Source organism: Sturnira hondurensis, unplaced genomic scaffold (genome assembly GCF_014824575.4).
Source record: "Sturnira hondurensis isolate 20B ecotype Veracruz unplaced genomic scaffold, ASM1482457v3 Scaffold0006437, whole genome shotgun sequence".
In the NCBI taxonomy this organism is placed as follows: domain Eukaryota; kingdom Metazoa; phylum Chordata; class Mammalia; order Chiroptera; family Phyllostomidae; genus Sturnira; species Sturnira hondurensis.
In genome coordinates this window covers 11,252,374-11,279,543 of record NW_028079068.1, presented here as the reverse complement: position 1 = coordinate 11,279,543, position 27,170 = coordinate 11,252,374, and the positions used below count along the sequence as shown (strand labels likewise).

The following is a 27,170-nucleotide window of genomic DNA, read 5'->3' as shown; positions in this document are numbered from 1 at the left end:
CATAGAGAAACACCACCATTTTCAGCCTCCCAGACAAAGGGCTGTTTTTCGATTGGATGGGAAGCTGTAGTAATATATGTAATCTCTCTGAAAAGAGAAATAGATTTTCCTTTTACATATAATGCAAGTGATTATAGTAGGAAATAAAACACTTAAGCATTATTGTTGGGTGGTTACTGGTTAGAAGGGATGTAATATAAATAGATGTACACTGTCTTCCAAATTCATTTTTCAAGGTTTTCATTACTTAAAATATTTCCTATTCAGTCTTCTATTACTCTGAAAGAGTCCTCACTGTGAGCACAGATATATCTATAAAGAGCCACTGTCTAAGAGTTCAGTTAAATAACTGGTCTTCAGCCAAAATGGTCAAATTGCTTATGTTAGGAGGATCTGACTCTTAAAATAATCTTTAATGTTTTTAAAAAGTTTATTATTTAAACTGACCCAAATTATAAACTGGATATAATCAAGCAGTTAATGCACTAATGTTTAGAATAAAACCTGACACAGGATTTCGCCAATAAATACATACTGAAAGAATGACTGAAAATTACCTATATCTTTGAATTTTAAAGGCTCAAAAGGCTTACAGTTTAATATTTTCATTCAGATACTTTAACCAACTGTCAGTGCCATTCTAATGAAAGGACACAGTGGCTTATATGATTAATTAGTATTCATACATTTATCCTCATTCGTGTTTACTCTTTTTATATTGAGGGAGTGGTAGAATTTGAGAAATTGTGATTAACCTAGAACTTATTTAAAAAAGAGGAGATTAGTCTTTGAACTTTTGGAGAAAATATAGTCATCTACTTGCTCTTACTGCCATCTCCAGTTGTGACTTAATTCATAACTTGATAAGTAATGAGCAAGAAAACCAGATGCATGCCCTGCAAATTCCCTGCTTTCAGTGTTTTGTTTACCACATTTTGTTGTTTCCTTTGGGAGGCTGACCCAGAGAAGTGTATTTTTCTCCCTTTGAAGGAGCAATCAGAACTAAATTTTTAGAAGTAGTCCCGCTGACAGCCATTATCAGAGTGCTCTGCACTAAGAAAGTATCCGTTGGGTATGCTGCTGATTGGCTGTTGTCATGGCCACTCATCTTGTTTGTACCTGGGCTTTGTTCTTTTCACCCCGACTTCTTGGCCCCTTACTGCTCAGCTTCTCCCTTACTTGTTGAATCCCTCCTTTTGACCTCTTATTCTTTATATTCCTGTCGTTGTCATAGAATCATTGTAATATTTACTGATGGCAGGTAGCTGTGTGTGTCTGGCCTAAGTAGTAACTTCAGTGCAAAGGTTCTTGTGATCTGTGCACAGCCTGAGAACCTGAGCATCCTTTGTATATAAATATCATTCATCTGAACTTCTTTTGGTAGGAAGAGAGGCTTAGAATTTACCTGTGTAGAAATTGGGGCATGCTAACAGCAAGGCATTTAAGTTGGACTTGGGGATGGTGTGTATAGTTGTGCTTGCTCACAGCAGTCATGTGTAGTGTGCCGAATAGAAAACTAACAGAATTTTGTTCTGTGCTGACATTACCTATTGGCTAGACTTTGTTTCAGTTTATCTAGGAGCTTGTTTCTGCCATGTTAAACATTTTTATGTGGTGCCTCCCTCATAGATGTCTTCTTTTATTGTTCTGGCTGACAAGCAGAGATTTAAGAGAATACACAGAGCCTAAAAGCTTTTTCAATAGCATGGAAATGCAATTACTGTTTCAAGTGCCCAGGTACAACGTAATCAGGTTGGGATTTATGTTTAACTTTATTTTTCATGCCTGCTCTGGAGGCTGCTGTGTGAGAGATTAGAAATCTAGACACTGTCCCCTGCGTCTCTGTGAGTGCAGGAGAAAGTCTTTGTCAAACTGTGTGGCTTATCTTGGTGTCCTGTTGGAGCAGAGAGTAGGGCATCCTGAGAGGAACTGGACTCTGTGGTGAAAACTGTAATGGACAATGCTAAACAAATCTGTCTGATTATATGTATAATATGTTCTTAATTCCTATGTGCTTAGCTATTTATAGATGTTGCTGTTTAATTCTCACAAGAACCCATTTTAGGGAGGTCAAATGAATGCTGAGAGACCTTGTCTGAGGCATTAAGTGGCAGAATGTTTCTTCAGCCCCAGGCCTGTCCTCCTTGGCTCACTGCTCTGCATACACTTCCAGGCTGTCACATGTGTCTTGCTTTCTTGTCAGTCTCCACTAGTTCCTGAGATTGAATTTGGCCTGGGAGATACACAAGAAAATTAGAAGCAAAGACCTGAGAAAAAGATTTGTCGACCTTTGGGTTTTACAAGCTAGACATTTTGGAGGAAAAGGTTTTATGAAAAACCCAACATTGCATTGCTGACTTGTCCAACTCTCTGGCAACATCATTCTCCTTGAAGAGCTAAGGGTGAAAGTGGGCTCCATTTGATCTCTAGTGCCACTGCAGGCAGATTTGAATCTTGTGTTTAATTCGCTTTTTTTCCTCCTCCTCAGATACCAATGGGGAAAACATTGCAGAGTCTCTGGTTGCAGAGGGCTTGGCTACCCGGAGAGAAGGCATGAGGGCTAATAAGTAAGTCTTTATTGCTTGTCTGATCTTCTGACTTCCTTCTACTCTACTGTGAGAGGTGGGGGTGCTCAAGGGAGGGTGGGCAGTCAGCTCTGTGTTGGCTCTGCTGCACTTTCATGACTGCCCCTGATATTTAGTGGGTAACCTCTGGTGCTCTCCAGCTTTTAGGACATTCCTGCCCGGGTGTGTATTATTCTGAGCCAGTAGGTCACTCACTGTTCTTTAGTGGCTTTTGATGTGTGTAACCCCTTAAAAAAACAGGCTTTGAGACAGGCCACTCTGTTCTTCATATCATTAAAGTCAATGGGCTTTGTTTTACACCCTGGATACTCAGTTCCAGAGGACTTATCAGTATATCCCCAAAGATTCATTGAGTACTTGCTGTGTGCCAGGCTGTGTTCTAGACACTGAGCACAGATCCATGAACAAACATACTTAGCTTCTACCAACATTTTAATGGGGAAACAGACAATAAACCAAGAAATAGGTATACAGTATCTCATGTGCCAGGAATAAGTACAATGAAAAATGAAGTGAAGAGAATAAATAGAATTCAAAGCAAAATCTACTGCTTAGAATCTAGTTAAACTGATAAAGGCTCAGTGGTTCCGTTTTAAAGTCGGAAAATTTCTCTCCGAAGCCTTTGAAGTCTGTTTTGGATCTGTAGATACTTACTAAGTAGTAGGTGAAAATGTATTTATTTAACTGATGGCAATGTGAACTTATTAGAAATGAGTGCTCTGTATGTAGGCTTTATAGCACATGTAATCATGTTCAAGCTTATTAGAGTTGGCTCTCAGTAGGATGGATTGCAGCTGGCTTTTTTAAAAAAAACATTTTATTTATTTTTAGAGAGGGGAAGGGAGGGAAAAAGAGAGGGAAAGAAACATCAGTCTGTGGTTGCCTCTTGCGTGCACCCCACCGGGGACCCGGCCCACGACCCAGGCATGTGCCCCAACTGGAAATCGAACGGATGACCTCTTGATTTGTAGGCCAGCACTCCATCCACTGAGCCACACTAGTCAGGGCTGCAGCTGGCTTTAATTAATACCTATTCTCTGAAAAGTGATAAGCTACATCAGTAATTTGGAGGCTAAAGATGCTGTTTAAATCATGTCCAGGCTTTGGGTCAATACTTGCATGGACTGTACTTATGATGGGGACGAACAAAGGTAAAAATGCACTATTTGCATTTTTCCTGCCTTCCTAGTCTTGTGGCCCACTCATAAACTTCTGTGGTCTTTTCTGACTTTTGAGAGTCATTTGCTGGGAGTTTGTTGCATGAAGACATTTGTCTTAGGTGGTGTCTTTGGAAGCATGCTGGAGTTGTATCTTAAGGACATTGCTGGCGTGATACTGTTGCACTGTTTTTTAGGAGTTCAGTTTGTACCCAGAATGAAGAATTTTTAAAAGCCCATAGTAGTAGTCTACCATCTCAGCAAAGGGATCTCCCTTGGCATACCGATCCTCCAAAATTGTCTTGACTTAAAGCCTTCTTTTCTCAGTTGCTATGCTTGCTTCTGTCTCTTAAACTACATTTGTTTCATTGAATTCTGCTGTAATTTTGGATCCTTGAGAACATGACTGTCTTTTTTGGGGGGTGGGGAGGAGGAAAAGGTACCGAAGACTCCCGTGGTTGAGAAATTCTAGGGCAGGGGTCCCTGCTTAGATATCCCTGCTGGTCGAGGTGGGTGATTCCATTTGTGCGTACAGCCATCAGTGGACCCAGGCGCTGAGATTGTGGGAAGGCCATGCAGTTTACTTCCTTTGCTCAGATATGTGTGTGAGGGGAAGAGCATAGCCATTTCTGGTTTCGTTTGTTGGTTTGTTCATTTGCTGACTTTCCGGCTGCTCTCTTGTATGTAGTCTGGTCTCCCACCCGATGAAGAAGGGGTCTTCCATTTTCAAACTGCTTTTGCTTAGCTGGCCTTATGAATGTTTAAGTAGTTTGGGGTGACATTGTCTGCAATAACAGGGTTTGCTCTGCGTTCCCCAGCCTCTTTCTGCAGACGACCATAGGGAGTAAAAGTTGTTCTTAGTCACTTTTCCTGCACTGTGTCCTGCTGAGCTCTGCCTAGATTTCAGTTCCCAAATCTGGGATAGTTAAATGAAGCAGTACCCCTGGAGTGTCTTCCCTCTGAGCCACTGACTTGCTTTCTCGTGATCACTGATGGTGGCAGTACTGAGACGTGTGTGTTCTTTGGATCTTCTCATTAAATGCCCTTGGAGGGAACAAATCTGGAATCCTGAAGTTGCACTCAGGGTGGTTTTCTGGTTATAGGCTTGAGTCTAAAGCTATTGATCTGAAGGAAATTCTTCTGTCCCTTCAAGGGGAGAAGGTGCTGAAGAAACCCAGAGTCAGAGAAGAGCCTAATATGTTTATGAACTCACTAACCATGTGTGTTTATTTTTCGTATTCCAGCCCTGAGCAGAATCGGCTTTCAGAGTGTGAGGAACAAGCAAAGGCAGCTAAGAAAGGGATGTGGAGTGATGGGAACGGTTCGCACACCATCCGAGACCTCAAGTATACCATTGAGAACCCTAGGCACTTTGTGGACTCCCACCACCAGAAGCCGGTCAATGGTGAGTGTGGCAAAGACAGATGTGACTCAGGGTGATTTCTTTCTATTTGCTCTCAAGCTCCTTGAGGTTCATAAAACCTGTTTTACTTATTTAGCATCCAAGAGAAATTGTCGAGGGTAAACAACACCATGGTGTTTTGGAAGGAGACTTGATTCAGTTCATGTGGGTCACACCAGATATATTTTGCAAAAGGTAGTCGTTTGCTGGTGTAGAGTAGTAAATTGCTGGTATTTTTGCACATTGGAGCTCTTTCTGTTTTCTAAAAAATGGCTACTTAAATACCATTCTTTTAACTGAAGTAGGAATGTTTATTCTTTATACAACCAAATGCACGCATGTACACACACTGTAATTCTGGCCCTACTTTTATTCTTTGTTGACACTGACTCAGTAAAATAAAACTATTGCCAATCCTGAATCGTTACTATTTTTTGCTGGGTACCTGGTGCTAAGGTGAACACTTACCTTACTGGTATCAAAGCTTAGGTGTGAGCCATGAGGTCCCAGAGGGTTCCGAAGACAGAGAAGTCACTCTGATCTGTGTTCCCCAGGAACAGCTGTGGAAGTCTGTTGTGTGAATACTCGTGGCCTTCCAGTGCTTCATCATTTCTTAGAGGGGGGGCTTTCTTGAAGGCTTTGGGGACAGGAGCTGTGTTCACTGCAGTTGACTGGACATTGTTTATTTCTGGAATGAGTTTTGCTAATGACTGAAGCTGTTTATTCTGTCTTGCAGCTATCATCGAGCACGTGCGAGATGGCAGTGTGGTCAGGGCTTTGCTCCTCCCAGATTACTACCTGGTTACCGTCATGCTGTCAGGGATCAAGGTCAGACCAAACACTGGGCTGTGTGCGGGGTGGGTTTAGCGTTTGTTGAAGTGTTCAGTCATAGGTAGATTTTTCTACTTGGGGACTTTGGACCTACTGTTTCCTCTAGAATGGGCTACTAGCATTGGCCGGAGTCCTTTAAACTTTGCAGTAGGGCAATTCCAATGAGAGCAAATGAGATATTTTAAACTATGAGTACTCAGGATCTGTTTGGAGTGGGCTGTGTGGAGAGTCAGCAGAAGGGAATGGGAGGCTCTGAAGTTTTCAAGTCTGCCTTGTCTTAATGTAAAATACACATTTTGATTAAAAAAAACAACTAACAAGGATTTAATGCTAGGCACTGGTTGAATTTTTTCTTGCAAGGGGTAATTTTCAACTCTAAATAAAATTTTTTTCTCCATGATAACCTGAGGTTTTTTTTCTTTTTAAAGATTTTTATTTATATATTTTTTTTAAGAAAGGGGAAGAGAGGGAGAAAGAGAGGGAGAGAAACATCAATGTGTAGTTGCCATTCACGCGCCCCCTACTGGGAACCTGGCCCAAAACCCAGGCCTGCGCCCTGACTGGGAATTGAATTGGTCACCCTTTGCTTCGCATGCTGGCACTCAATCCACGGAGCAGCACCAGCCAGGGTGATAACATGAGTTTTATTTGCCTTACCATGAAGTCTGTGATGATGCTATTTCCAATTACTTTTTACCATTATGTTTTAAAAAGTGTTAGAAGATCTGATCTGAGACTTTCCCCAGCATAGCCTTGTTGGTTTTTGCTTTTTGGACAGTTCAGTGTGGCGTGAGTGTGGCGAGCACTCACATTTGGGTTGCATGACTCTCTCTCACCTTACTTGCTGTAGTGCCCAACTTTCCGACGGGAAGCAGATGGCAGCGAAACACCAGAGCCTTTTGCTGCAGAAGCCAAATTTTTCACCGAGTCTCGACTGCTTCAGAGAGATGTGCAGATCATTTTGGAGAGCTGCCATAACCAGAATGTTCTGGGTACCATCCTGCATCCAGTGAGTGTCCGTACAGACTGGGCTGTGTGGGGTCTGGGGTCCATTTGGGGTTTGATGAGCTGTACTTTGCTTCCCTTTCTTTTCTCCTGCTTTTAAGAGCCATTAAATATCTCAGCAGGAGTATCATCTACTCGTTTTTGAGGCATTTTCAAGGGAGATGTCACTTATCTGATAGAATTGGATAAATCTGTGCAACTTCTTACTTTTAGAAAATTAATCTCAAATGTTGCTGGGTTTACAAAGGGAACTCTTATCACTTATTTTCTCAAGAGTTGGTCCAGAGTCATCCCTGGGAAAGGTGGGAGGTTGCCACCTGGATTAGAAGTGGCCTGAAACTTGCTGCAGAGGATTGGGGAGTTTGTGTGTAGGCCTAGAAGTTACCTATTTGGAATAGTGGTGGAACTGTCAGGAAATCTTTTTGTGGAAAAATTATTTTGCATATGCCTGGCTTTAATCTAGTTTCCTCCTAACTCTGCTTTTTGAGCAGAAAATGGGTTCTTTATGTTCTATCTATTGGAAATAGGTTCTTTATGTTGTGACCTTATTTTATTCTTTGGTAGGTGGGTTATTCTTAGACAGGAAACGACCTTGTTTTTTAACAGCAAAGTGTAAGTGGGTTTTCATTATTATAACCTATATTCAGTACAGAGTAACTGTATTGTAACTAGTGTTACTTATTGTTTGCCTAGAGAACTCTTCCATCGTGGCATTTGTGAAGGCTGGGAGGCTTTGTGCAGAATATGCCGAGGTCATGTCTGTTTCTTCTGGAGTGTTAGCTGTCTGCCTGGGCCCTGCCAGATGGCTCTGTGTCATAGCAGAATGTGAATTGTAATTCATTGGGCAAAATGTAGCTTAAGTTATTCCCTTACTCAGCTCATTCTTCAGCTTTACCCTTATGGAAAGGGGAGTAAGTACTGATTTTAGGGAAGGAAACAATAGGTGTAATCTCCACTAAAGATTAACATCCTCCTCTGCCCACAAGAAGAGCTATTGAAATGTCAGTTCCACTCAATGCCACTAACATTTATCCTTTTCCTATTAAGTGAGAGTCACTGTGCGTGGTGTTGTGAGGATATGAAGCCGAGGTTGTTGAGAACAGGAGCCACAGAGTGGTGGGTCTGTGTGGGGGCTCATTTCTGAGTGCTTGAGCAGTGGCTTTTTTTTTTCTTTCTTAAATAAACTGCAGACTAGACTGACTGTGTAATAGTGTCAGAAATCCAGAGAAGGATTCTCTTGCCATGTAATCTAATTTGTGCCTGCCTTTTCATGTGCCTTGTTTTCCAGAATGGCAACATCACAGAGCTGCTCCTGAAGGAAGGCTTTGCACGCTGTGTGGACTGGTCGATTGCAGTGTACACTCGGGGTGCAGAAAAGCTGAGGGCAGCCGAGAGGTAAGGTCTGTTAGAGACGCCTTCCAGCCAAGGCTCTCCTTTTGGATCTTTAGGGAAAGAAATCTTGTGATCTCTCGCCCATGTACGTCAGTGTTGGTTTTATTTCAGTAAGGGATTAGGGAAATTCCAAAAGAGGCTAGAATCTCGTGGAGGACTTGTAAGTCTTTAGGTTTAATCGAATTCAGTGCTGCATAGTAAGGAACTAGATTTTTACTCCAGCATTCTGCTCTACCTGAAACACTTTTTTTTAATGCTTCCAGGTCACTTTTAAAAAAAATAAGCCTCTCAAATTCCAGATTTTAGGCATTTGTGATGAAATAAACTTGAGGTTCATTTGAAGCAATGAAATTACTTACCAGGCTACTCTCACACAGGCAGGCTGAAGCCAGGGATATTGCGGAAAGACAGAGCCTACGGGCCCAACACAGGACTGTGGAATGCTGTTGTTTGACCTAATACCCTAATTTATTTAAAAGTGTGTGTTAGTTATAAATACTGATGAAACTGAGGTGCTGTTGTCATGTTTTTGGCTGGGTTCAGGTGTAGAAATAACCTATTTCCAGAAAAACAGTAGTGGACATTTAAAGATTGGTGGTGATTTCAAGTGTCAAGGTCAAGTATTTGCAGATGTAAGTGAACCTCATTCGTTTGGTGGGGTAGATAGAAGAAAATGAAGCAGATAGCAAGAGTAGATGAGTAGAGACGATGGTGCGGGAATTCCTAGCCACCACCTCCCACGATAAGTTAAGCAGAGACTGCTTGACCACTGATGACAAGGTTCCAGTCTCAAGGCTTGTCGTATGGCTCATTATAGAACTATAAAATGATACTGGTCTTGTAACTCCGTGTTTGCCTTGAAGGCACACAGCTGAGAGATGTGTAACAACATGAATTGAATGACTACTTTTCTTCCCTTTGTTAATTAAGCCTTTTGCATCCTTCTGCACCTCTAAGCAGGAATTCTTGCAATTTATAGATTTTAATCTGGGGCATTTGATATTGGTATGTCTGACAAAGGAAAACAGAATTATTATATAAAAGTTTATTAGTCTTTATGTTCCACAATTAAATTAGGAAGGTACAATACTGTTATAAAATATAGTGTTCCAAATATCTCTAATTATTATGTGATGTTCCATTTTTTAATTTTTTATTTTTCCCAAAAAGCCTGTTAGTCCATTTTTCTAAATTACTATTTTGGTTAGTGATTCTTTTGGTTGCAACTTCTTTAAGTTCCTGCCTCTCGCTGAAGAAAGGGAGTATAATGATAGGAGTGTCTACCTGTTTTATAACATCTTTAGGAGATTTTACGGATTTTTTAGAGAGTGCTCATCATTATAAAAGGTTTAGACCAAGAAATACAAATGGTATTTTGATAATTGGTGATTTTTTGCCTGCTGTTTTACATGCTGTGTTTGACTTGTTTGCATTGTTGGCAAACCTCTGTTGAAGTACTTGGTATATTTTACAACTACAACATGCTGCTTTGTCTTTTTCTTATTTTAGCATTTCTTTTAAAAAAAAGGTTACAATACTGTTGTCAGAAATAATAGTTCCTTTCCCCTGCACATGTATTCATTTACTTGTAAAAATGTGAGACAGCTGGTCATTGATTTTTTTATTTAAAGCTTTGCATGCATTCCATTTACCTCTCTTAGTCTGACTCAAAGAGTCTACTGGGCTTAGTACTTTAAAAATTTCTGCCAACATGATTTTTAAACTTTTGTTAGTGAACTTCTATTGTAGTTTTGTTCATTTTTCCTACTCTTTAGATGCACTACAATGACAATTTTGTTCTTGTTTTCCACATAAGATTTGGATTCAAATGGAACTGGAGCAAGCCTTTTCAAAAATATGTATATTTGTTTGTTTAGTGTATGTATTCTTTACATTTGAAAGAACACTTGCTTTATGTTTGTCATTCTAGTGCCTAGCACATAGTAATCACTCAGGAGGTACTGGATAAGCCAAAGAGCTAATAAGGTGAACTTGAACTATTCATTCTCAAAAATTGCATGTTTAGATGTAGTCTACCAGCCATGGGTTTATGGTTATATATACGCATCTTGGATAGTTACAGTTGCTATACACTTTCTTGTGGCTATTGACACATTTTGTTCCACTTTTAAAAAAATTTTTTTGAAGGTTTTATTAGAGGGGAAGGGAAGGAAAAAGGGAGAGAAATATCAATGTATGGTTGCCTCTCATGAGTCCCCTGCTGGGAACTGGCCTGCAACCCAGGCATGTGCGCTGACTGGGAATCGAACCACAATTGTGTGGTTTGCAGGCCCATGCTCAATCCACTGAGCTATGCCAGGCAGGGCTTTTTTTTTTTGTTCCACTTTGACTAGTGTTCTTTCTCCTGGGTGCCTTGTCAGTGAGGTGGGATAGGATTCTGTATTGTTTGCTGTCGTGGTGATGATGGAGTTTCTTTACTGGCCTGATCTGTCTGAATGATTTACATCCTTTATTGTCAGGTTTGCCAAGGAACGCAGGCTGAGAATATGGAGAGACTATGTGGCCCCCACTGCTAACTTGGACCAAAAGGACAAGCAATTCGTTGCCAAGGTGAGTCATTCTCAGCATCTTAAGATGCATACTGATTGTTGTTAGGCCACTGATAACACAGCATTTTGAACAATCAGTCAAGAACTGAAGCATTTTTATTTCAAGGCAAGCCAGTGGTGTCTAGAGGTGCGTGCACAGTTGCACACGTGTTTGTGTGTGTGTTGTAGGGGACTTAGACATCACAAGAACTTAAATTTTTTTTGTAAATTTGCATGACTTCATTAGAAGTTCATGGGTTAAAGTTATAGACATTGCCATTTGGAAATGTCACTTAACTTTTAGGGTTTTTGTTTTGTTTTTTTGTCTGCTTAGCAAATGGCATTTCTCATTTCCTATGCGCAAATATATATGACTCAAGTTTCTTTTTCGTTTTTTCCCCTGTTTGGGGACTTGCGGTTTTGAAATTTTTCTACTCTGATATTTTCTTCTGAGAGCTCTGCACTGCTGTGTTCTGGGATGGATTTCTCTGATGGGAGCTAGAGCTACTAAACAGACTGGTTCCAGTGGTTGTGCTGTTAGGTGGTTTTCTTAGTTACAGGGTTTGTACTTTGGGGCAGGCCCATTCTCCTCACCTTCCCCAAATGCTGTAATGTTTTCCGACTTATCTTTACTTTGGGCAGGAAATGCAGGAAGCTTTGTCTTTGTGGACTAAAGTGCCTAAATATTCATATTCTCTAACTGAGAGGTAACTGTCCCAAATGTTACCGAACAGTTTTTTAAGAAGGAAAGCCACTAGGTGGCACTGTCAGCCTGAAAAATTCTGGAATGATTTATCTTACAATGGTAAAATTTTAACAAAGTCCCTGAGGAATTGCCTGATTTTCTTCACTTTCTTTTTTATGATCCTCAAAGCAATAAGTCCCAGAGTGCTCCAGGGGCCCCTCTCTGTCTTCTAGTCTGTGGTCTCTGAGCTGTGGTCAGGTTAACCATAATTGTGCCTTTTAGTGGACGTCCGTGGGGAGTAGGCCCCTGGTTGGATTCTCTCCTGTGTGTTTTCCCGTTCTGACGCAGACCAGAATGGATCCCTGCTTTCTTTCTGTGGAAGGACCGGGCTAGCTTGGAAACTTGAACATGGCTGTTCAACCTAATTGGAACTTGATTGTACTTATGTTTCCTGCAATCTGTTCTGTTTGAAGACGGTAGATACACAAAGAAAGGATGATCATTCAATCAACATGGGAGGCAGGCCTCCCATTTTCACCATTTACATTTAGGACCTGTGACGTTAGTGAGACAAATGAGACTTGGGAGGGTCCCATTGCCCTGTACTGTGGCCACCAGCCCCTCCTCAGTTGTAGAGAAACCTACAAGGTTTTGAGCGTTTGGGCCTTTGCTGGTTGGGGAACTAACACATTGCTGAAGAAATTTAAAATATTACATGGCTGAATCGGTAGCTTTGCCTTTATCTTCAATATGACTTTATTGTAACTAGAAAAGGGAGTGCTGACTGGGGGAACATTTCCTCCATTTTAAAAATCCAGAATCTGTTTTTTGTTTGTGGTCTTTCCTGTTGAGGTTTTTATTTTTTAAATATATTTTATTGACTGTGCTATTACAGTTGTCCCATTTCCCCCCTTCGTTACTCTCCACACCTCCTCCCACCCACATTCCCCCCCTTTAGTTTATGTCCATGTGTCATGAGTTCTTTAGCTTCTATATTTCCCATATTATTCTTACCCTCCCCCTGTCTATTTTTTACCTACCGTCTATGCTACTTATTCTTTGTACCTTTCCCCCCCCTTCTCCTCCTCCCACCCCCCTGTTGCTATGCCTCCGTGTGATCTCCATTTCTGTGGTTCTGCTCCTATTCTAGTTGTTTGCTTAGTTTGATTTTGTTTTAGGTGTGCTTGTTAATAATTGTGACTTTACTGTCATTTTACTGTTCATATTTTTTATCTTCTTTTTCTTAGATAAGTCCCTTTAACAATTCATATAATAAGAGCTTGGTGATGATGAACTCCTTGAACTTGACCTTATCTGAGAAGTACTTTATCTGCCCTTCCATTGTGAAGGAAAGCTTTGCTGGATAGAGCAATTTTAGATGTAGGTCCTTGCCTTTCATGACTTAGAATACTTCTTCCCAGCCCCTTCTTGCCTGTAAGGTCTCTTTTGAGAAATCAGCTGACAGTCTGATGGCAACTCCTTTGTAGGTGACTGTCCCCTTATCTCTTGCTGCTTCTAGGATTCTCTCCTTCATTTTAATCTTGGGTAATGTAATTATGATGTGCCTTGGTGTGTTCCTCCTTGGGTCCGACTTCTTTGGAACTCTCTGAGCTCCCTGGACTTCCCGGAAGTCTATTCCCTTTGCCAGATTGGGGGTGTTCTCCTTTATTATTTGTTCAAATACATTTTCCACTTGTTGTCCACCCCCCCCTTCTGGTACTCCTATAATTTGGGTGTTGGAATGTTTAAAGATGTCCTGGAGGTTCCTAAGCCTCTTCTCAGTTTTTTTGAATTCTTGCTTCTTCTTTTCTGTTTGGTCATTTTTTTCTTCCTTCTGGTCCACTCCATTGATTTGAGTCCCAGTTTTCTTTCCATCCCTATTGGTTCCTTGTGCATTTTCCTATGTTTCTCTTAGCGTAGCCTTCATTTGTTCATCTAATTTGTGACCAAAATCAAACAATTCTGGGAGCATCCTGATCACCAGCATTTTGAACTGTGCATCTTAGAGATAGCCAACTCATAGGTTGGCTATCTCTTGGTTGCGTAGATGTTTTGGTTCTGGGGCTTTGATCTGTTCTTCCATTTGAGCCTTTTCTTTTCTTTTTTCTTTTTTTTTGGTCTGGTGGCAACTGTTACATATGAGGGGCAGAGCCTTAGGTGTTCACCAGGGCGAGACAACCCAGTTTCTGGGTTGTGATGCAGTATGTGGGGGCGGGGTCAGAGAGAGAACAATGGCGCTTGCTCTGTTTTCTCTTGGATTTCAGTCTTTTCTGCCACTTCCCACAAGCAAACAGAGCCCTTCTGGTGCTGGTTCACAGGTGGGTGGGCTTGTATACATTCTAGGACCCTGTGGGTCTCTCCAATGACCTCTCCTGTGAGGCTGGGAGTCTCTCCCAGTACCTCAACCCCCACAAGTGGTTTCAATCGGTGCTTTTAGTCTTTATTTCCTGGTAATGGGGCCCTGGGTTATGCGGTCTGTCTCGCTGCCCATTTTCGCCTGGTTTATCTGTATGCGAATGTGTGCTCATTGCCACCCTGTGCCTGAAGTCTGATGGCTGCCACCTGTGCCCCCAGGGTCTGCCAGTCACTGCTTTTTTCTGCCATGACCCCTCTTCTCCGGCCGCTGACTCCACCCCTCTTACCGGTCTGGATGGATGGTTGTCAGACTTCCGCACAGTTCAATTTTCTATCAGTTCTAGGTGCTTTTTTGTTTCTACATTTTTGTTATCTTTAATTTTGGTTATGTGAGCAGGCACAGTGTGTCTACCTGTACCTCCATCTTGGCTGGAAGTTTTTCCTGTTTAGTTTTAAGATATAATAAGGGTTTTTTCATTACAATTAAGTTTTATTCACTACAATGCCAGGATAGAGCAGATTGCTCCGAGTAACTATTGGATTGAAGATTATGAGGAATAATCATTCCCCTGAGGTAGCTTAAACATAAATTTGGGTCATTTGGATATAAACCTGCTTAGAGAAGAGAGAGAATGTATTTGTAGGTAGGTAAGTGGTTTTAAAACTTTTTGATTTTGAAATTCTTAAGCATTATATTTTTAGAACAGAAAAAAGGAATAAAAAAGAAGACACACTAAATGAAGCTACTGTGACACAGCTTTCTTTTTAAACACAGTTTATCATACTGTCTATCATAGGGTTGATATACCGTGGCCCACCACTTGTTTTTGTGTGGTCTGCAAGCTAAGCATGTAATTTAATTGGAAAGAAATGTTTTGTGGCACATGAAAGTTAGATGATGTCAAATTTCAGGGCCATGAATTAATTGGGACCATGGCCATATCTGCCCATGGTCCCAATTAATTCGTTTACATATTGTCTGTACTTGTTTTCATGATACAGTGGCAAAGGTGAGTATTTGTGAGAGACCATATGGCTTGCAAAGTCTAAAATACTTGCTCTGTGGCCTGTTACAGAAAAGTTTGTTGATGCTTCACCTATACTCATACTACTCAGAGTGCCTTGATATGATGAAAGGAACTTGAGCTAGAATGGAAGTCAAGGCATTGCTCCTTTTATCGAGAGAAGATTGCTATAGAAAAATTGTCAGCAGTGTTCTCATGTTCGTGCACGGTCGATTTACCGGTACAAGATTTCTGGTACAAGAAAAAGGAGCTACTAGTCTGCAATGGCTAGTAGCTACTTTTGAGTAGTAATGATCTGTAATCTTTTGTGTATAATTTTATATTTGTAATTTTTTAAAAAATGAATTTAAAGAACTCTGAGATTATTAAGAAATGAATTGGTTCATTCTTCCTCTCCCTCGAGGCAGCCATTTTTAACTCTTGGCAATCCCTGGCTCAATAAAATGTTTGCATTGCGCTTTTTAAGTTTTTCAGTGTTACGTGTAACCCCTTTTTCACACCATGAAAGATGAGCATTTAGTTTTTTCACTCACGCACATATTCACAAGGGTATGCATGCAACCTTCTCTAATCCTTCCATTAGGACTATATCATAATTCTGATTAAATTAATATTTAAAGTTTAGTGGGTATATGGTAATCACCACCAAGCCATATAGCATATTGTGCCTATTTTCATGTCCTGCACAATTTTTGGTTTTGTTTGGAGTTAATAATTTTAACATTTTATGTGTATTTTTCGTGTACTGTAAAAATCTCCTCTCAAAACAAACATTTTGTCTGTTAATTTTAACTTTGTCAACATTGCTTTCCAGGAGCTGTACCAGTGTGGAACAGTTCTTTTTTCCTGTTACAAAGCTGTCATTGTTGGGTTTCTTCACCGTTATCCTGGGCTTTTCTTTGCTTTGCTTTATCCCCACAAAGAAAACAGCTGTTGGGCTGGAACTAGGTTTACTGGATCCCGTGGCTGCTGCTTTATTATTTAACACTTTACTTGGGTGGCACAGATTCTCTAGCTTCTCGGGAAAAGAGTGCTTGGTAGATAAATATTTTGAGATCTTTTGTGTCTGTTTTTAATAGTTCAGCTGGGTATAGAATTTTGTTTGAAGTTATATTTCTTCAGAATTGTGAGGACATTGCTCCACTGTCATTAAGCTATTAGAGATTTTTTTCTTGTATTTTAGATGTTTGAAACTGTTCTGTTTTCCCGCCCCATCCTTATATGATTTGTTTTTTCTATCAGCAAGATTTTAGCAAATTCTTTTTTTATCCTAGACTACCATAGTGATGCACTTTGTTTTTTTATGTGTGAGTATATTATGAGATGAACCCCCCAAAACTGCAATGTGGGCAGATACGCTCATAAATCACCCATCATGAAATGGGCAAATGCGGTGCAGGAGTCCTGAAAAAAAATTCACTAAAGCCAAATGCAGCCTCTCACAACAACACCAGCAGGTACACTGATACAGATGGGCTGCTAGAACACTCACCTAGCTGGGGAGGCCTGTACCACAAGGGGTCTGCCTTCTAGTAGGTAATGCTGGGGGTTTTTGAGGGGCAGGGGGCAAGCATCCCTCATATGCTATAATTGTTAGTCCTTTATGTCTGGGAACTGCAGCTGTTTTATTGATTTCCATCTAGTTTCTCTGCTCTCTATTTTCTAGAACTCCTATTCGGATGTTTGACTCTGTGAACTGGTCTTCTAATTTGTTTCTTCCTATTTCCCATCTTTTTGTCCTTTATAGATTTCTTCATATTTACCTTTTAGCCCTTCTGTTATTTCATTTATGGTACATTATTTTAATTTCTCAGAGCTTTTTTGTTCTCTGAATGTTTTTCTTATTAGTATTTAAAACATCTAATACTTGTTTCAAAGGTGAATATCATCTGTATTTACCTTTCTGAGGAAATTATTATAATCTTTTAAAACAATTTTTTTTCTCCCTGAATAGTCTCTGTTCTCCACGTTGTGTTTTGAACCTTTTTGGTTATTTTGGCCCCTTATTTCCTGTTAGAGGCTTTTCTCAGCGCTCTGGTGATCCTTGGTTATTTCTCTTGTTGATGAGTGAGGTATTGAACACCAGGTTAGAAGCAGTAGACTTATGTGTGGGTGTACATCTTGAAATACAGGTGCTTTTTATGAGTTTTAAACTAGTCCTAGTTTTGATGACGGGGGAAGTTTGCAGTATAAATCATATTGGCTATTGTGTTTTCTCACCACTAGCTCAGGGTTTAGCTTTTGTGAGTCTGAAGATTGTTACCACTCATACATCTGCTTTCCAGCTTCCAAAGTTTGTTGCTCTGTACTTTTCTCCTATTAATCTTTGTCCTTTTGAGCTTATGTCAGTAAAATAACAAAATTAATTCCTTTATTTTTGTTTAGAGGTACTTAGGGAGGGAACCAAAGTAAATGTTTGAGCTTGCTTTAGTTTGCTCATAATGTTCTGCTTCATTGTAAGGCCTCATCGTAATTTATTTAACCAATCTCCAATAGTTTGACATTCATGTAGTTTGTGATTTTTCCCTTATTTAGAAAATGGAATAAGCTCTGTGTAAAGGGCAGTTATTTCCTTAGGAATGGTTTGGAGCATATTTGCCAAATAGCTCTCCAGAAATGTTAACTAGTGTATACCCACCCCGATGTGTGTTTATTTTTTAATATGTTGTAGGACAAAGGTTGACCAACTTTTTCCCAAAGGGCCACGTAATAAATATTTTAGGCTTAATGGGTCATATAATCTCTGTTGCAACTACTTAATTCTTCCACTGTAGCAAGAAAACAGCTGTAGACAATATGTGAATGAATGCATGTGTTCATGTTCCAGTAAAACTGTATACAGCAATAGGGAGTGGGATGGGTGGCCTTTGGACCATAGTTTGCAAACCCCTCGTGTAGACCTTGGGATATCAACAGTAAATTTAAAAGAAAAAAACTATCTGCATTTTTTTAATAACCTAGAACCCACACACAGTTTTGTAGTTGTTTTACTTGATTTAAAATGTCTGTTAATGCCATAAAAATGTCCTAAGATGGTGGGGCCTTCATGTACCTAGTTGGACAGCCACCCTATCTCCCGGGAATTAATTGCATAGGGATCAGCTACATAGCCTGAAAGGCCCACAGAAGGTGACCTACGAACTCTAACTGAATGCCTCTGGGACACCATAGGTGATTTCTGAACTGATGCAACACTGTAAATTAGACAGTTGGCCAAGAGTCTCAGTTCTGAGAAATTCGTAACTCAGCAAAGTATCTTGATAAACGTGGCCTACTGAAAGATAGGTTTTTGTTCTCTGCTGAAGCAGTTTCACTTCTTAAGGAAAGAAATGCACGGGAGGGCTCTTCTTGTCTTTCCAGGTTAGCAGAGAAGCATGTTCATTTCACAGCGATTAGCTGAGCCTACTTGAGACTTTTGTGCCTGTCGTGGCTTGCCAGTTTCCTGCCTGCCTTCCCTGTGGCGTTTTAGCTGATCTGTGCTGTTTGTAGCCATATGGTCCCCTGAGCACGTGGCTTGGCTTCTCTGTCCCTGCTGCTGGATGCTTGGGCCTTGCAGATTTCACAGACCTGAATAACCCAGCAGCAGGGGGTGTGTTTGGGCAGGCATTGGTGAGGGGGCAGCATGTCCTGAGGAGGTGGAGTCTTTTCGTTACCCTGCCTGGTTAGAGGGCTCTAGTTTGGTTCTGTGTACCAATTGATTGCTTCAAAATACAGAGCCCTGAAAAAGGTGCTTTGAGGTGGTTCATAATAATGGGAAGTGGTTTCTGTTTTCAAGAAGCTTACCCTCTAGGGTTCTGTCTGGGAGATTGCCCTAAGTAGTGAACTGTTTGGTATTGGTGGCCATGTGAAGGGAGAGAGGGAGACAGGGTGGAGGGTACTTGGGGAGAGAGAGAGAGACATCACTGCGAGAGAGAAACATCTATGGGTTGCCTCCCGCATGTGCCCCAAACAGGGATTCAACCTGCAACCTTTTGGGTGTACAGGACGATGCTCCAACCAACTGAGCCATGTGGCCAGGGCAAGGATACTTCTTAATATTGTTGGCATTCTGTAGACTTTTCCATTATATTCCCCTTTTGTTGTGGACCACTCTGCCTGGTTTCAGGAATTATAACTCTACCCTCTGTGGCTAAGGATGAGTCAGTGACCTCTGGAATTTGAGCCGCAGGAGACAAGGCTTGTCTCTGGTAGCAAACGTTGCCTCAGTTTCCTCTCCCTGCCCCCAAAGCTTGGTTGGAAGTCAGTGATGGGTAAGACCCCTCACAGCAGGGGGTAGCCTAAGCCAGACTCGATCACATGGGAGGCCTTCATTGAAGGACTGGGAGGGGAGCTGCAACAAAGAGTGATGGACTTTTGTGCCGCCGCTGCCGCCCCACTTTGATAAAGCCCAAGTCCCCACGTCCTCTGGGAGAAGTGCTTCCTGGCTCTAATCCCCTTAAGCCGGAATACCTGATGGAGAAGGGTGCAGCTCCTTGCCTTGCTAAAGTGTGTCCTGGGGAAAAATCTGACGTCACAAAGAATTCCTGAAAAACCTGTGAAATCTGCTCTGCTAAGAGTGCTTTCATTCATATGTTAAGGGTTCAAGCAGGAAACTCTAAAACTCCCTTCCTAACAGAGGCTGACTCAGACTAAGCCGTCAGATTTCTTTGAAATGTTATCTACTGTTTGATCTTTGCCGCCCTGTATTCTTGTGTATTACAACCCAATAAAAGGCCAGGGAAGAGGGGGTTCAAGGCCTTTTTCCCCTGAGAAACTGGTCAGTGCTCAAGGCCTTTTTCCCCTGGGAAACTGGCCACCTCTCCTCCCCAAGTAGATCATGTCTCAGTCATGTTTATTCTCATCTGTGGCACATGGGGGACCTGGGAGGAAAGTCGCCCCCACACCCTTTGGTAATGTGGAGAGAACAAAAAAAAAATACTAGCTATTTCCTTGACTTTTTGGTCATAGGGCTTTTAGCTGAAGTTTTATGGATGATCTGGTTGCAAAGGTAGCCTCTGTTACACCAAAAAGATGTCAAGCCCTGGCCGGTGTGGCTGTGGATTAAGTGCTGACCTGTGAACAGAAAGGTCACAGGTTCACTTCCCAGTCAGGGCACATGGCCTGGGTTTCAGGTCAGGTCCCCAGTGCGGGACATGGGAGAGGCAATCAACTGATGTTTCTCTTGCACATCCATGTTTTTCTCCCTCTCTTCCCCCATCTCTAAAAATAAATAAATGAAATCTTAAAAAAAAGGAAAATGATATCAAGACTTAGTTTATAGCTTAAGTTAGCAAACTGATAGCTTATAAAAGAAAAATGATTGAATAGAAAAGACTTGTACAAAATATTTACCTGGCTTTTTAAATAGAGACTTTATTTTTTTAGAACAGTTTTAAATTTAAAGAAAAATTGGGCAGATAGTACAGTTTCCTGCGCCTCCTCCTCCCTCCCCCCCCCCCCCGTTTCTCTTACTATTTTCTGACATGAGTTTGGCAAAACGATGACAAGTAGTATACCAATATTGATATGTTATTATCAACTCAAGTCCACGCTTTAGTCAGGTTTCCTTAGTTTTTCTCAAATGTCTGCTTTGTGTTCCAGAATCTCAACACCAAATTTTGTTGTCATGTCTCATCAGGCTCCTCTTGGATTTGGCAGTTTCTTAGACTTTCTTTGCTTTTGACGACCTTGACAGTTTTGAGGAGTCCTGGTCGGGTATTTTGTAGGACGCCCATCTGTGGGAATTTGTCTGATGTCTGGTTTCCTTTGAAGTACCTGTTATAGTATCCAGTCTGTTTGATCATGCTTAGGTGCCTAGAGGGATTTGCATCAGGAAATGTGCTTAGTATTTGCAAGTTCACAGGGTAACAGCTGTGTTCTTCTGGGGGACAGGGAAGGGACCATGTAGTGACCCCAGGCCACTTTTGGTGTTACATCATTAACACAGGATTCGTTTTGGGGAGAATAGACACAGCATTATAGCTGTTGGGAGCAGGAGAAGAGGCTAGACATCATTGTTTCAGAGAGTGGGAAAGGTATTTGGTGTCCTATTCCCATCAAGGGCACACCCTGCTGGTGCATGTAGAAAGCCCCTTTTGGGGCTGCTGGCCCTTTTGTTCTTATCCAGTACTAATGACTTAGTTAGCTTTGGGAATACTGGTAGTTGTGTGTGGGGAGCTCTTCTGAGTGTCTCTGTAGCTCAGGAGGCTGTTGTAGGCCCTTTTTGCTCATTTTATATGCAGAAGCTGAACAGCACCAGCCCTTCACCACCCAGTGATCACTGTGGGTGGGCTCTGCAGATGGGGAGTGTGGCAGGGAGCCAGAGATGGGAATGGCTGTCCCCTGCCCCTGACAGCACTCTGCACTCCTTTGAACTTGGGGCAGCCCTTAGCCCACACCCGTCATTAATAAACCACTCATTTTTTCTTACATGTTTGGGCTTCAAGAAATGGGGAGGGATTTGGATTTGGGGCATGTATTTCGAGTCCACCTAGTGACTTTTTTTAGTGTACATTTCTGCTGTGCTTTAGGTTGTCTCCTAGAGGGTGTGGTGTGGTGGGTGTGTGGGGGGGTAGATGGAACAGGAATCTACAGCTTGTGGAGAAAGTGAGTGATGTGGGCATACTTGGAATTATCCTGATGAAAAGCACCATAGGAAATATTATCCCTGTTATAAATGTGGTCTGTAACGGGGCTGATGAGCAGGCTTTGGGTAGTAATCCACTCTGCATTTTACTTACTGCACAGTACGTGACTAGAACTACTATTTTATTGCCTCTTCCATGCCTCGGCTCCAGAGCTGCTTGTTCTCCGGACAGTAATGACACAATTTACAGAGGAATAGTAACTCATAAATCCCCCTTAAATACACATACAGACATACACACATACACTCACTGTACACCCCTTCACCAGAAAGCCAGACCTCTTTTAGCTGGCAGCGTCTGAGTGTACAGGTCTTGAAGAGGAGGTTTCTAATCAGGGAGATGCCAAGCAGAGAAAGTCTACTGCTGTGGTCTGAAATTTACAGCTTCAAGAATCCATTCGCTGCTCCTGCTGCTAATGCATTACGGGGGGTGATGGACGCCAGTAACTTGTCACAGGGTTGTGCTTAGGGCTTCACATTCTGTAACAAGGGCTGAAGGTGTGAGCACTGTGATGCTTTCCCTGGTTTTATTCCTCTCTTAGCATGACTAGGGAGTAGAGAATGTCTAGATATTTTTCATGTCTTCTGATTATCAAATTTTCTCAATGTTTTTGGCAATTGACGGTAAGAGTTTTGGTGTGAGGGGGGTGTGTAGGTCTGTTCATTATTGAGACTTAGGAAATGATGTGTGTTCATCTGAGATGCCTGACAGTTCCCTACTTTACCATGGACGGTAGTTTGGTACCTTTGAGAGAGGGGCGATAGTGGTTTGCTTTGCATTAGCTGTTTTGCTTGGCATGGCTTTGTGGAACTTTCCTTCTCTTTGGTTTGAAGGTAGGGTAGCAGAATAGCATGTATCGTGAATACCTCATCCTTGGAGTGTTCTGTCATCCATTTTATAATTTGTTTCCTTTCATCCAAATGTTGGGTTTTAAAGGATGGGGAAATTGTCTTTCATCTGTATTGGTCAGTTCTCTAAGCTACTGATGGTACCTTTAGGGAATGAGAAGTTTCCATTATGATGGACATTTTTACTTAGCATTAATGTCTAGTGGGAATAAGATGCACTCTTTGTCATTCAGTTACTGAATCTGTGTTTTGGGTTATGTCTTGTGGACTATTTTTAAGTTCTGCACTCATGGGCATGTTTTTGTGATTGGGCCGGCCTAGAGGGCTCTTTGATTGGGAGGATCCTGTGCCTTTGGTACCAGCCATACTTGGGTAATCAGCTCTGAACTTGACTTGGTCTTAGTGTGACCAAAGACCATGCTTTTGATAACCTATGGACTTCACCAAGTTTTTCTGGCCAGGTGAGTTTTATGTTCTGGCTCTTTGGTTTTTAGTGGTTAGCCTTTGTGATAATTAGATTTGTCATAAAGGTTATAGCAGAATGGCTATAGTTATTTGAGACAGGCTTTTTTCTGCTTTCAGAGTTGCAAGTTAACCTTATGTGTAGTGGAAAATTAGAAAAGGGGCTGGGGGAGAGCGAAAGGGGAAAATGGTAAGGGAAGGAACTAGACGTCATGTGGTAAAGCACACATTGAGTGTATGTTGTGCTATAACGTACACCTGAAATTTGTATAATGTTATTAACCAGTATAAATATAATTTTTAAAAATGTATATTTCTCTCTTTTTCCTCCAATCTACTCTGCTATTTCTTGGACTTTTATTACTTTTCCAGTTAGTGGCATGGTTTTCGGTACATGGCTTCCTTTACTTATGGTGGGAAAACCCAGGGACACCTTTCATCCACCAGCCCCAGTCAGCCGTCCATGGGTTTACAGCTCAATTCCAGTTGTCGTCTTTCTTATTTCATCCGTTCTGTTTGATGGCACTTTCCTCCTGCTGTTTCCTGTTATGTATAATTTTTCTCTTGTTTTTGCCTTTTGCCCTTTCTTCAGCGTGCCCCTCAAATCACTCTTTTTGGTGTGTGGTTGGCTGGTTCTTTGGAAAAAGGTAGAGGATATCCATTTTGGAGGAGTCTGCAAGTAAATGTGTGTATTTGTTCGGCTGTCTGTTGGATCCTGATGGGGTCTGACTGAAGCCTGAAAGAGGTATTTTTGTTCCTGCAGATGAAGTGGATGGTGACACTGTTTTGTGATTAATAGCTACCTTGTAGCAAAGTGTTGCTTGCAAAAAAAAACCCCACAAAAACCAAACCCGAAACATGGAATAGCCATATAACAACAGGCTCTGAGTATAATTAGAATTACAGACTTGCTGGCTGAATTGTAGTTTTCGTTGTAACCCTGATGTGGTGCTGTTCCAGTTTTAGTGGAATTTTTTCCTGCACATTAGTGGAGTGTCCTGATAACCTCCACAGAGGAATATTTGTGCTTTTGTCTTTTGAATAGTTTTCCTTGTAAGTTATCTCAGACTGGAAGTTAGTCTTTTAGCTGAGAGTGGGGTCCACTGTCACCGATTGGGGGGTTCCAAAACGAAGTCCCCATAGTGTAGTGCTCTGCAAAGGCGGCTTTCAAAGTAGCTGAAGTATTTAATGTCTTAACAGTTTAATGATTCTGCTTGTGAGTCTGACAACTTTTCCATGCTGAGATGACAGTCCTTTTTGCCCTTCATTTGCTTTTGATTTACCTCTTCTCTTTGGAGCATCCTACTTTGCTTCTTTCTCATGTAGTGCTGGTACCTTCTTCTAATCCAGCTCTTGCCTTTCCCTAGATTCACATTGAGATAGGGATTGATTTTAGTTTAGAGCCTGCTTCCAGGAAAATCTTCAATAACGAGTAGAGACTGGATTTCTAGTTCGCAAGCTTTGTAGTTAACCACATGTCTTGGTCAGGGCAAAAGATAAAAAAAGATTGACCATTTTTATGAGTGATACAGACTCTGTGAGAAATCATAATCAGGTCTTTGGGCACTGGCAGTTGTAACATAGTTTTTTTCCAAGATTGTTGCCTCATGAAGGATGTTAGATCTGCCTCAGTGGCTGTTGATCTCACGGTTCTCCCCCTGACTGTGCAGGGCCTTGTTCCCTAGCATGTGTGCTATGGTGTCTGGGCCACTGCAGCAGGTTTAAGCACTTTTGCCTTCCTGCCCACAGGTGATGCAGGTGCTGAATGCTGATGCCATTGTTGTGAAGCTGAACTCCGGTGACTACAAGACCATCCACCTGTCCAGCATCCGACCCCCGAGGCTGGAGGGGGAGAACACACAGGTGAGAATAGGGAAGCAGTGCAGCTTCCCTCAAAAACCCAGTGAAAGGGGCTGGAGAATGACTTAAACATGGTACACATGTCGAGAATGCTAAAAGACAAGTATTGTAAATCTCCAAACATGTCCTAGTATTTGAAGCCCAGCTGTTACTGGTCAGGCCTCAGTTTCTCCTGGACCGCACTCGCTGCTCCTCCTCTTTATGGTTGGGCACTGCTGGTGTTCCTCCCTGGGGGGCTAGCGAGGAGTTAAGGTTGGGGTACGTGAGGTGGTGAATGAGTTTTATTTCTTAGGGAGCGCTTGCGTTTCTGAGAACAAGGAGAGGAGAAGGCCCGCATCTCACATGCCATGTTAGTGAGGCCTGTTTCTACTGGTCATTTCGATTTGATAGTTGCGTATGCTTTTGCTATAGGGAGAACTTAATATTCCCATATATATTTTATGGGGTCATCCAGTCATCTCTTCCAAGTGGTAACCATACTTGTTAGTTATACTGTTTTGTTCCATTCGTTAGATCTTCTGGCAGCATAGGTACCTGCCTAACCAGTGTGTATGATTCAGGTTTATCCATTTTGAGAAATCATGCTCAGGGTGAAAACTATAAGAATTGGTAGTCTGTGGACAGTTTCATTTTAAATTTTGACATCATTTTCTTTCCATCCTTAATGAGTTGTTAGAGGTTGGGAATATGGATTGAGGTTGATTTTTTTTTTTTTGGCTTACACTTGTTGTTATAGACACCTTTACAACTCCTGTGTTTGCCCTCTGATAACCAAAGTCCAAAGTGTGTAGCTGTGTTGACTGGTCACTGAACTGAGTTTTCAGTGAAAGCCAGTGACATGGGCAAATGTTTGGACAGTTTTCATAACCTAAAAACTGTGGTTGAAGTTAGTGCTATCTACTTTTAAAATTTATATACTTTGTAGTTCTAAAGAGTGAAGTTTACTTTTCTGGTGTTTTGCAGGTCCACATGGTATGTTCACTAGTTGAAATTTAGGCCCTGTTTTCATTTGCATGAGAGTTTACAGACAGCTCATAAGAGGAAAATAAAAATATCATGATTGTTTTTTGAATCAGATTATGCATAAGAAGCACATACAGAATGGGTTCTTTGAATGTCTGGCCAATCAGTTCATTCTCTCCACTTTTTTCCCCTGTGGAGAAGGCAGTTGGATGCAGCAAACAGCATTGTAGTAAGGTTGAGAATTTAAATGCATGAAAGCCCAAGAATGCCAGAGTAAGTTTGTTTCTCTCAGTAACTGTAGCTCTGCCTCATTGCGCAGAGTGTATATACATCTCCAGTTTTATCAGTGTTGGGAGTAGTCCACAATCCTGCATCTGTGCCATGCAGTTGGAATTAAGGTTCCCACAGCAACCACAACTTTGAAATTCTTAAACGTTAATTTTTGTGCCTGCATCATCAGCCAAAAGCATTATGTTAATGTAGACTGTGTAGCTGAATTTTAAGCAGTTTTTGGTAGGGGCTGGGAGTGTTACAGTTTAGGTAGAATGATGACAGGTTTTGTGGAATAAGAACTAAACTATTCCTGAAGATTTTTAGTTCTTCTAGGGTCCTTTGAAACTCCTCAGGGTGTAATGGATGCATTTTCCCTAACCTAGTGAACAATGAGAAGTTGTTGGAATTTATGCCCTAGTTTAGGCAGGATCTTCTTGATAGAATTCCTTGTTCCTAAGCCTCCAAGGAAGCTTACCTCCTCCTCCTCTTCCTCTTCTTCCACCTCTTCTTCCTCCTCCTCCTCCTCCTTTCTTCTGCCTTCTTCCCCCTTCCCTTTTCTTCTTTCTTCATTTTTCCTTCACTCCTGAGAATTTTTCTCCATTTTAAGAACGTTCTAAGTAAGGCTTAGCTCTTAAGAACCTACAACATTGGGCTTTTGATTGAAAAATGAGGAATGATTGCCGTTATTATTCGTTATTCCTTTAGAAGGTTATAATGAGGGCTCACATAAGAAATACGTTCAATAAGGTAATGTAATGCACCTTGAACACAGTAGGGGGCGCCGTGAAGATCCCAGTCGTGGCCGGTGCTGGGGAGGTCTTCTCAGGAGCAGTAGTGTACACCTTGAGAGTTCCCAGATGAAGAGGAATAGCAGATTGGGGAGAGGGCACTGTAGACCAACACTGTCCAATAGCTACGTAATGTAAGCAACAAATGTGAGCTGTATTGCTATTTTAAGCTATCTAATTGCTACATTAAAATTTTACTTTTAATGCATTTTACTCAATTGGATTAATCCAAAACATTTCAACACTTAAGGAATATAAGAAATAGAGATATTTACTTAATTTTTTACTTAAGTTTTTACTTTTACTAAGTCTTTGAAATCTTGTGTGTATTTTACACTTGGAACACATCTCTATTCTAGTGTAT

The 27,170-nt window shown here is 41.4% G+C and overlaps 1 protein-coding gene across 1 annotated transcript in view; it reads left to right on the top strand.

The window, feature by feature from the left end:
- The window catches only part of SND1 (staphylococcal nuclease and tudor domain containing 1), a 422,748-nt gene that overhangs the window by 34,610 nt on the left and 360,968 nt on the right, over positions 1-27,170 (top strand). The window contains exons 4-10 of the mRNA XM_037049273.1: positions 2,489-2,567; positions 4,987-5,147; positions 5,881-5,972; positions 6,826-6,984; positions 8,269-8,375; positions 10,853-10,943; positions 24,672-24,785. Coding sequence (XP_036905168.1) covers positions 2,489-2,567; positions 4,987-5,147; positions 5,881-5,972; positions 6,826-6,984; positions 8,269-8,375; positions 10,853-10,943; positions 24,672-24,785 — 803 coding nt within the window. The remainder of the gene's footprint in view (positions 1-2,488; positions 2,568-4,986; positions 5,148-5,880; positions 5,973-6,825; positions 6,985-8,268; positions 8,376-10,852; positions 10,944-24,671; positions 24,786-27,170) is intronic.